Source organism: Triticum dicoccoides, chromosome 5A (genome assembly GCF_002162155.2).
Source record: "Triticum dicoccoides isolate Atlit2015 ecotype Zavitan chromosome 5A, WEW_v2.0, whole genome shotgun sequence".
Classification (NCBI taxonomy): Eukaryota; Viridiplantae; Streptophyta; class Magnoliopsida; order Poales; family Poaceae; genus Triticum; species Triticum dicoccoides.
In genome coordinates, this window is record NC_041388.1 from 89,633,000 (window position 1) to 89,642,993 (window position 9,994).

General features: G+C 43.9%; 2 protein-coding genes across 3 annotated transcripts in view; one reads left to right on the forward strand and one right to left on the reverse strand.

Moving 5' to 3' along the window:
• Nucleotides 1-5,011: 5,011 nt before the first annotated feature.
• On the forward strand, nucleotides 5,012-7,977 carry LOC119299593. 2 transcript variants are annotated; one of them, XM_037576776.1, is made up of 5 exons: nucleotides 5,012-5,316; nucleotides 5,478-5,552; nucleotides 5,643-5,732; nucleotides 5,851-5,922; nucleotides 6,617-7,977. In XM_037576776.1, the coding sequence occupies exon 5, from the start codon at nucleotides 6,619-6,621 to the stop codon at nucleotides 7,552-7,554; it is 936 nt and encodes a 311-aa protein (XP_037432673.1). In that variant the 5' UTR covers nucleotides 5,012-5,316; nucleotides 5,478-5,552; nucleotides 5,643-5,732; nucleotides 5,851-5,922; nucleotides 6,617-6,618; the 3' UTR covers nucleotides 7,555-7,977. The 2 variants fall into 2 exon arrangements, with proteins under 2 accessions (XP_037432673.1, XP_037432674.1); XM_037576777.1 differs by having other exon boundaries at nucleotides 5,012-5,263.
• A 1,548-nt stretch (nucleotides 7,978-9,525) lies between these two features.
• The window catches only part of LOC119299594 (polyubiquitin-like), a 3,120-nt gene continuing 2,651 nt past the window's right edge, over nucleotides 9,526-9,994 (reverse strand). The window contains exon 3 of the mRNA XM_037576778.1: nucleotides 9,526-9,993. Within this exon, the coding sequence (XP_037432675.1) occupies nucleotides 9,747-9,993 (247 nt within the window). The 3' untranslated portion in view covers nucleotides 9,526-9,746. The remainder of the gene's footprint in view (nucleotide 9,994) is intronic.

Sequence of the window (9,994 nt, forward strand, 5' to 3'; positions counted from 1 at the left end):
TTTGCAATTATGGAGCACCCTAGCTTGACTCAATCGAGCTCTACTTTTGCTATAAAATGTTCCTGGCAGAATGTTTACGTGTTAAGCATTTTTGCCGAAGTTGTTATAGTTGATCCATGCATGCTATGAGTGTGTTCTTGCCATGTTTAGCTTCTATGCCATGTATACTTGCTAGGTGTATGCTTAGTTTGTCATGCAATGCTTTGTGGTGAGTGCATAGAGCTCGTAAACATGCCTATGTGAATCTGTTTTGCCATGTTCCAGTTTTCTGCTGTCTGAATCTGTTAACGTAAGTTGCTATGTTCACATGGTTGCTATTGTATTTTCTTATCCCTTTTGGCTTATGGTCAGTAAGGGACTTTTGTTGTATGCTTTGAGTAGCTTCATGCCATGTATTGCTTTGCCATGATATGTTCCTGTAGCATGTTGTTATCTTGCCCTAAACTTTGCTTCCTGATGTTAAATTCCTGACATGTTGTTATTTTCACTAAGTCTGTAACCTGATATCTTTTGCACTTTTGCCATGCTTGTTTGAACCTGCTATTGAGTGAATTAGCCGTAGCTCAGTGTTCATCTTTTGTCAAGCATCTTGAGTGGATCCCTGCCATGTGCTTTGTTGTTATGTAGAGTGCAGTAGCTTGTTGTTCTTGATGCATTTAGATGGCCTCGTGCTGTTAATCGCAGATCGGTGCCATATTTGTTTTGCTTGTCATTTGCAAACCGTGCATCCGTTTCCGGTGATCTTTATATCGATTTCGACCGAAATCAACTCCTCTTTCCAGTGGCACTCTTGGTTTTCCAAGTTGAGGCCAGGTTCAATCATTCCTTTTCGAAACATGCATATGCATCGCATATCACATCCCGCATATCATGCCATGTTTTGCATCATGTTGGTTGCGCATTGCATCGTGGTTGATTGTGTCTCCCTTTGCTTGTGTTCTTGCTTTGGGTAGAGCCGGGAGACGAGTACGTGATCGAGGAGCCTGTTGAGTACGCTTACGAGGATCAAGCTAACATCAACTCAGAGAACTTTGCAGGCAAGATGACCACACCCTCGAAATCACTTCTATCTTTGCTTGCTAGATGCTCGCTCTATTGCTATGCCTATGCTACGATACCTACCACTTGCTTATCATGCCTCCCATATTGCCATGTCAAACCTCTAACCCACCTTGTCCTAGCAAATCGTTGTTTGGCTATGTTACCGCTTTGCTCAGCCCCTCTTATAGCGTTGCTAGTTGCAGGTGAAGATTAGAGTTTGTTCCTTGTTGGAACATGTTTATTGTTGGGATATCATTATATTATCTTGTTTACTTTAATGCACCTATATACTTGGTAAAGGGTGGAAGGCTCGGCCTTATGCCTGGTGTTTTGTTCCACTCTTGCCGCCCTAGTTTCCGTCGTACCGGTGTTATGTCCCTTGATTTTGCGTCCCTTACACACTTGGGTTATAATGGGAACCCCTTGACAGTTCGCCTTGAATAAAACTCTTCCAGCAAGGCCCAACCTTGGTTTTACCATTCGCCACCTAGCCTCTTTTTCCTTGGGTTTCACGGACTCAAGGGTCATCTTTATTTTAGACCCCCCCGGGCCAGTGCTCCTCTGAGTGTTGGTCCAAAATGGACAGCCTGCGGGGCCACCTCGGGGCAACTCCAGGGTTGGTTTTACTCGTAGCTTGACCTATCCGGTGTGCCCTGAGAACGAGATACGTGCTACTCCTATCGAGATTTGTCGGCACATTGGCCGGTTTTGCTGGTTTAGTTTTACCATTGTCGAGATGTCTTGTAACTGGGATTCTGAGTCTGATCGGGTTGTCTTGGGAGAAGGAATATCCTTCGTTGACCGTGAGAGCTTGTGATGGGCTAAGTTGGGACACCCCTGCAGGGATTTGAACTTTCGAAAGTCGTGCCCGCGGTTATGGGCATTTGGGAATTTGTTAATGTCCGGTTGTAGAAAACTTGAACTTAACTTAATTAAAATGAATCAACTGAGTGTGTAGCCGTGATGGTCTCTTTTCGGCGGAGTCCGGGAAGAGAACACGGTCTCGAGTTATGCTTGAACGTAGGTTGTTCTAGGATCACTTCTTGATCATAGTTTATCTATCGTGCCTTTGCCTTCTCTTTTCGCTCTCATTTGCGTATGTTAGCCACTATATATGTTAGTGCTTGCTGCAGCTCCACCTCATACCTTTTTCCCTACCTATAAGCTTAAATAGTCTTGATCGCGAGGGTGTGAGATTGCTGAGTCCCCGTGACTCACAGATTCCTTCAAACCAGATGTAGGGACCGATGATACCGCTCCAGGAGATTCGACTAAGCTCAAGTGGGAGTTCGATGAGGACTCAGGACGATACTACGTTTTCTTTCCAGACGATCAGTAGTGGAGCCCAGTTGGGTCGATCGGGGACATTATGCATTTGGGGTTGTCTTTATTTTGGTTCCGTAGTCGGACCTTGACTGTATCTGGATGAATGTAATGATATTTATACTATTGTGTGACGTGGCGAGTGTAAGACAACTATGTATCTCTTTCCTTATTCAGTACATGGGTTGTGTGAAGATTACCCCGCTTGCGACATTGCTTACAATGCGGTTATGCCTCTAAGTCGTGCTTCGACACATGGGAGATATAGCCGCATCGTGGGCGTTACACACAATTGCTTCAGAGCATGTGTGTGCAAGGTGTTAAAACTCTCATAATGATGCTTGACTCTCTGTATGGTGCAACAGTTCATGTTCATGGGCATGGCTTTGGTCACATGGTGATCCCATGCCAAGGTTATGCACGTGAACGGTTGTCACCGTGTATGTATTTTCATGGAACAGTTTGGATTTTGATTTCCAGTGATCATGATCTGCAACATTTTCTTCTTCGGCAAGTGATGGCGGCAACACATGTCGACTTCGGTTTGGTGGTGCACTTAGAGTACTAGGTCTCGAGCTCCAGAGTGAAAACTCTAGGTTTGGCCTTCATTGGTTGCACCTGACAATGAAGGTGTTTACGATCCATGTCCTTGTTGAAGGCATTGCTTTGGAGATTCCTCAGACTTCCTCACATGGGTGAAAACTCAAGATCTAACCTTCAACAGTGGGATTCGACAGTGACGGCTCTTGGATATCATTCCCTTCCTGGAGGCGTTGTTTTCAGAGAACCATGCTCGTGGTTCGGGTGTTGTCCACGACAGTGGTTGTGTTCTAGATTTTTGTTCTGTGTAATTAGTCATGTTAGCTCTCTTTGTTTACTTCTTTTTATCATTTATGGTTGTGGAGATCCTCAATGTATTGAGCAGTTCTTCATATTGTATCATTGTGGAGGCTTTGTGTAATTGGTATCATCTTGATATTAATATATTACCCTTTGTCAAACAAAATGACGAGCAAATGTTGTTGAGTAGAAATATAAGATGGATTTGACAAAATATTGATGTGCTAGCCTCTCGCGGCCTCGATCATATGGCCAACACAATATGAGCTTTTAAGCTATATGCCCTGGTCATCCTGCATGAAGACATTGCTTGATAAAAGTGACCAACACTAAATTATTCCCCTTTAGGAAAAGCAATCACTGGAGAGGAATGTTGTTCTTCCCATTAGATGACAATGTGAGATAAATTGTGACCGAAGCAATTGTGTATCTCAAATAGAACCGGTTGTTTTATTAATGCACTTAAGTCGTCGATGGAGTTACAATGTTCTCTAGCTCGTTTCCATACTATTACAGACCACCTACCTAGATTATATCAGTGTCGACATAACATAAGTAAATTTCGCCACAATGTTGTACCTACCTTTAATATTCTGTTCTTTTTGTCATATATAACCCACATTTGGTTGGTATTTTGCCCTAGTTTATAGAAGAAACTATTTATAGCTAAAATATCAAATATATAAAATATGAAACACTTCTTATAATGATATATGCTTGGAGTTGTAGATGTAAATATTTTTATCCAAAAACTAGGTCAAAGTTTATGAGGTTTGACTTTTAAAAAAAATCTACATGCGCTATTATGAAACGGATGAAGTATAATTTATGGTCAAAGTTTAATTTTGAAATGCGTGCGAGACCTATTCATTGAAATAGAGGAAGTAATAGAGGGTTGGCCTATCATCTCAGCTATAGATGCGTGCGAGACCTATTCATCTCAGAAAACATGAATGGCCATGCACGTATCTCGACCAGACTTGGCTATATGAGCCAGCCTGGCACAGACCAACTATAAAAAGGTTGTCTCGTGCTGGCCTGAAGGCCTAGCTTTGAGGGTCGGCCTAACATGCGAGTTAAAAAGCGTTGGCCCGATGCGACTATGGGCCACGCTAAAAAGGCCAAAAACACCTCTAAACAACTCTAAAAAGGCTAAAACAACCCAAAATAGCATTAAAACTGTCACAACAGCCCTTAAAAGGCCCTGCAAATTTTTAAGATAAAAAAGGCCCTGCAGTTAAAAGGGTCGTGTTGTGTCTGGCCTTAAAGCCTTCGAAGACTGTCCCTGTTTTCTGTTGGACCGATGGCCGGCCCGACCCTTTTAATCATCCATCATGCCAAGCCCGTACATGGCCAAACATTTGTTCCCATGGACCGGCCTTCAAAGCAGGACCCAAAATTTGAAGGCATATTCTATTGAAAACGTGTCAAAAAAATAAAATTCGAAGAAAGCGCTTAGAGTGGGACACATGGCGGCGGTCGAGAGTGCGTTAAATGACGTTGATCGTTGTGAGGCTCTCAAAAAAACGCTCGTCGACTAATTGGATTCTACATGACCATGCACGACACGACCTAATCAATAAAAGGCCTTGCACGACATGACCCTGTAGGCCCTCATATAAAAGGGTCGTGTCGTGCCAGCCCAAATGCTTCGCCTCGTGGATTGGGCGGGCACACGAGCTAAAAGGGTCGACCGCACGGTTGCGGGCCGGCCCTGGTTGATTTTCGGCCTTGTGGGCCGTTTCGGCATTGTCATTCCGTATTGTTCTCCTCTCTGCCCACTGCTCCGTCCGCCACTCCGACCCCCAAACCCCCAACCCGCTTCTATCCTCCGCTCCTTGCACACAGGCAGCGGCGCGCCGCGCCGGGGCGTCGCCGCGCGCGTGCAAGATGAACCTAGGACGCACCACGGTCCAGATTCACAGGATGCAGCAGCCTATAAGAACACCCGGCGCCCCCGCCGTCGCTCGGTTAGTTGCGAGCGCCCACCGAAAGCACTGCGAGGAAGCAAGAAGTAGCGGCGGGCCTCCTCGCCGCATTCCACCAAATTTCCCTGTAGGTAGGTCTCCATTGGAGTCGATTAGAGCCTTGAATCGGAACGGTTTTCTTGAGGTAGGTTCCGGTTCTTGCCCGTTCTTCCTTCGTTGTTCGCTGTCCGGTTCGTGATTTGGCCTTTCGCCAAGAAATCGAGGCGTGCTTGTCTCTAGTTCTTCGATTCTATTGCCGGAGTCTATGAAGTTCTTGCTAATCCATTCTCCGCGTTCTCGTTTCAGCCTGCGAGTTCTTGCCTTTCCTCACCAATTTGGTCGCTTCCCAGCTCCTGGAAGAGGCCCAAGCGAAGCCTGAAGGTACGAATCCCGTGTCCATCTCGATTCGGTTACTCCGATTGTTTGTGCAGAATCTGTTTTTACTCTGTATGTTCAATCTCCATTGCGCAGTTTCCACCGTGATTAGCAGCTAATCAGCGTCTTTCGCTAGTTATCTGAATTCTGAAGAAGCGGATTGAGCAAACAAGAACTGCTTTCGAGGTGTGCTCTGAGTCTTGCATTCCTGTTCCTTTCCTAAGAGTTCAATAAGGGCTTGACTCTGGTTTTCCTGATTCGATGAGTTTCTTGCTGATACATTTATTTTCTCTTCTTGTTCCAGTCCTCAGGTTCTTGCTTTTCCTGACCAATTCGATCGCCTGCCATTTTCCACAAGAAGCCTCGAAGCCGTCAGGTACAACTCTTTTACCATGTCTCGCTAGCCACTGCCTAGTGATTGGTAGATGAAGTTCATTTCTTCGCTGTGACCCCTTGTATGCAAGAATGCTTGAAATACAGAAAGAAATAGAGAGGGGGGTCATCCCAGAACCAAGTTTCAGTTCATGTATGTTTGTGATGCAATGATCGTGTGTCTGTTCTTGGTATGTTCTCTGGAGGGAAAAGTTGTTCTCTTGGAAGAAAAGTTTGATGAGATTGAATTAATGTGTCTGATGCAGTACTTGACGCAGTCGATTGGATGAATTTTTGCGTGTCCATTAGTTATGTTGGTGTTTTGGCCAGCAAGTTTCTCACTTTTGCCGAGGATTTTTGTTGAGCCTTATCTTTTAGTTTACTGGTTAGATGGTTGTTGTTTGTTTCAAAGAATGCCTTGCTTATACGATGCGTTCTTAATTACTGAATGATTGCTGTCATTCAGAAATGGCCCTCAACAGAAGATATGCAGCATGCGTGGAAAGAATATGCCACTTCCATGAATTTCCCCAAATTTATTATGATTGTTGTTATTGCTAGTAGGGTGCTATCCGTAGGCTATCATTTAGGATATTTCCACAGTTGCTGCTTCCATGGATTTGCTTTTTTGAAAGAAAATCCTAAATCCACTGAATTTCCTATGACGTGCCCTTAACTGTAAGTGTGCTGTGTTTCAGAAATGGGAAAGAAGTGCAGCACCTGCGGCAAGACCTACCAAAATAAACGTGCTTTTAATGGCCACAAGATGAAATGCAAGTCCCCCAAGAATCCTGAGCAAAATGCTGCAGGACAGGAAGAGGCTTCAAGCAGTGTCGGCGATAGGAAAGATCTGCTTAATTTTCATATAGAAAAGCGGCCACGGAGCAGCCGGGGTGCAGCGAAGGAGATGGATGGTGGAAATGAAGTCTTTCCGTCAGAAGCGGAGATAGATGCTGCAGAGGGGCTTAGTCTTCTCCAGTACCGATGTGGCAAGGATACATCTTCTGATAATGAACCGGGAATTGATTATTCAGGGGTTGAATCAGCTGCTGATAATTCTGATGCAGTGCAAGAGGACAACCCGTATCTTCCGTTGATTTTGGGTAAACTCAATAAGATAATATCTGATAGAAACTCAGCTTCTGTGGATCTCTGTGGAGGCGCTGAAAAATGTGGAAATGAAGCCCTTTCTTTAGAAGAGACGGGATTGATTCACAATGATGATGTGATGAGGATCTATGTGGACAGTCAAAGGCTGGTTGATTGTCCTGAAAATTCTGTTGTGGTTGAGCCAAAACGGCCCAAGCTTGATCTCAAGGTTTCTGACAGCAGTGACAACCCAGCTTCTGATGGTGCTCAAGGTGGCAACAATGATGCGTCGAGGTCTGGCACGCCGAAGCTGAAACAGACATCTCTGACGGAGCCAATGGCCACAGAGGCGGATCGGGAACAAGAACAGAAGTCAGATGTCTTAGAGGCTCCCCTGCCTCTCGCTACAACCTCTGTTGACCAATCAGGAACTGACAGTCCAGGTGACGAATCAGCTGCTGATACTTCAGATGAGGTGCGGGATTCCATGGTGGTGCTGCAGGTCGCACAAGGTCTCCTGGATCTAAGAAACTGCACAGATCGATGAGGTCCCCGTTGCAGTGAAAGAGGATGTACAGCCGAGTGCTTCTGATCTAAAATCATTAGGTACCCGTTAACTGAAAGTGCACTGCCCTGACCCCTGAGGGTGAAGTCTGAATCGCAACCATGATAGACGGTTCAGTGTGAGCCTATACAGGATATCGTGTCGAGTCGATGAGATTTCTTGACTTGCTGGTTCCATCACCCTGAAACCAAAACTCAGTTTTTTTTTGCGTCTACTGGTAGATAGGTACAGGTTACTATACTGATGATACTTTTGCGTAATGGCGAAGTCATTGCGTGCTTGCTTCGATGGTGAAGCAGTTTTGTCCAGTTACATGCAATGGATCATTTCTAGTTCTGCTTTATACTTTGTTTCTATACATGCTGATATCTTGATAATATTGCTTGCCTCTGGTTCATGAGTGAATATTCCTCGACATACACTCATGTGGAGTATTGGGTGGCAAATATGGCGTGGCCTTTTTTTTGTTTGCTAGTTGCTCTGTTTATATATATATCCATATGTTTGCTCATGAATCGCCTCTTAAAAATACAGGAATTTGGATGATCATGAGTTCATTATGGCTGGATGCTTTGCATGCTTGGATGATCATGAGTTTATTATGGCTGTGATTGCGCTGTTTTCCTGTTCAGTCGTTTCGCGTCTCAACAACTTAACAAATTCACTAAACTTGGCGATGTTTGAACTTTTGTGTAATGGACTTTATGAGTGTGGAGTCTCGGCTTTCTGAACATCAACTCAGGGACGATGAACTGGATTTGGAAGCTCTTTTCAAGAGGACCAGGGTTTGTGGAAGAAGTTGATCTTGGCAAAGTATGCGGGCACCAAGGACATCTTTTCTTGCTCGAGGCAGGGAGGATCCCACTGCCTTCACCAAACCCCAGCTTTAGGATAGCGAAGGTTCTGATTGAACTGGTGGTGGCAAGGCACCGGTCTGCTCAAATATGTTCCTAAATATAAGTTTTTTTTAGAGATTCCAATATAAACTACATACGAAACAAAAAAATGAATCTGCGCTCTAAAATATGTCTATATACATCCGTATGTAGTCCATATTAAACTCTCTAAATTGGCTTATATTCAGGAGCAGAGGGAGTATAATGTATATATAAAAGACGACTATAGAAATTTGTATAATTTAAAAGAAAATAACACTTCTGCTAGCTCAAATATAATGTAACTCTAGACCACTAAAACCTATCAAACAAGTCAACAGTAGTCATTCTCAAAACATTGTACTAATAACATTTCCTAGTAATTTGTATAGTCTACGTTGGATATCCTTTGAGATTTCAATCTAGCCGTGAGACAATGATGTTATGTATTATAAGATACTAACGTTTGTTTGAGATTCAGGGATTATGTTCAGCTTTACCAGTTAAACTGAATCTCTGAAATCTAAAAAAAAAAAATCGAATCAGTTTTTGTAAAACGAAGGCTTAAAAAGAGCCCTGTTTTGAAATTACATCGATCAACATCTTACAACAAACAAGAACAAATACGTGCTTACAGAAACACTGGTGAGCCGCCTGGTGCATAAAAGCTATGGGGTCGCTTAGGGGTGTTAAATCCATGAACATATTTGAAGTTCACAAAGGAAATAATTAAGTTTGTGAGCATAATATACCTTTTTCAAATTTGCAAAAAAAATTGAAATCAATTAAAAAAAACCATGAACTTTATTAATAACAAAACTAATGGGGTAGATTCCTCGGTTCACAAGCTCTGAGCTCCGATTTGTTGGCTTTAGTTGCAAATGATATCGGACATGGTTGTCTCCTTTTAGCACCCGTTGAAGCTGAGCATTCCTTCAGATTTTTTTGGTTTCAGTTCAGTATAAAATGTTCTCACATCAGCTCATCCTGAGCTGAAAAAATGATTTAAAATAAAGCATCGAAAGCAGATCAAATGCAATTGCGAAGGTTTAGGAACTGCAGAAGTACAAACAGCAAAAAAACAGGCACAAGTTCAGGGCTCATTTATTCATTCAAGTTCATCCAAATCTGCTGCAGCACAGCATAAAGTTCAGACACAGCCAGATATAACGCTAGACCACAACACGGTAGCAACAAAGAACAAGACCAGACGAGGACACGCTGACAATCACAACGGAGTACACAGAAAGACAACCGACTCGTGAGCCCAGAGACATAAGCAGCTCCATGGCCAGGCACTTACTGGCCACCACGGAGGCGGAGCACCAAGTGAAGGGTGGACTCCTTCTGGATGTTGTAGTCCGCCAGAGTGCGGCCATCCTCGAGCTGCTTACCAGCAAAGATGAGGCGCTGCTGGTCTGGTGGGATACCCTCCTTGTCCTGGATCTTCGCCTTCACATTGTCGATGGTGTCTGAAGACTCGACCTCGAGCGTGATGGTCTTGCCGGTGAGGGTCTTCACAAAGATCTGCATACCACCCCTGAGAC

What these genes read in the sequence shown, in the direction of transcription:
- LOC119299593 (XM_037576776.1), top strand. Translation starts at nt 6,619, where the DNA reads ATGGGAAAGAAGTGCAGCACCTGCGGCAAGACCTACCAAAATAAACGT.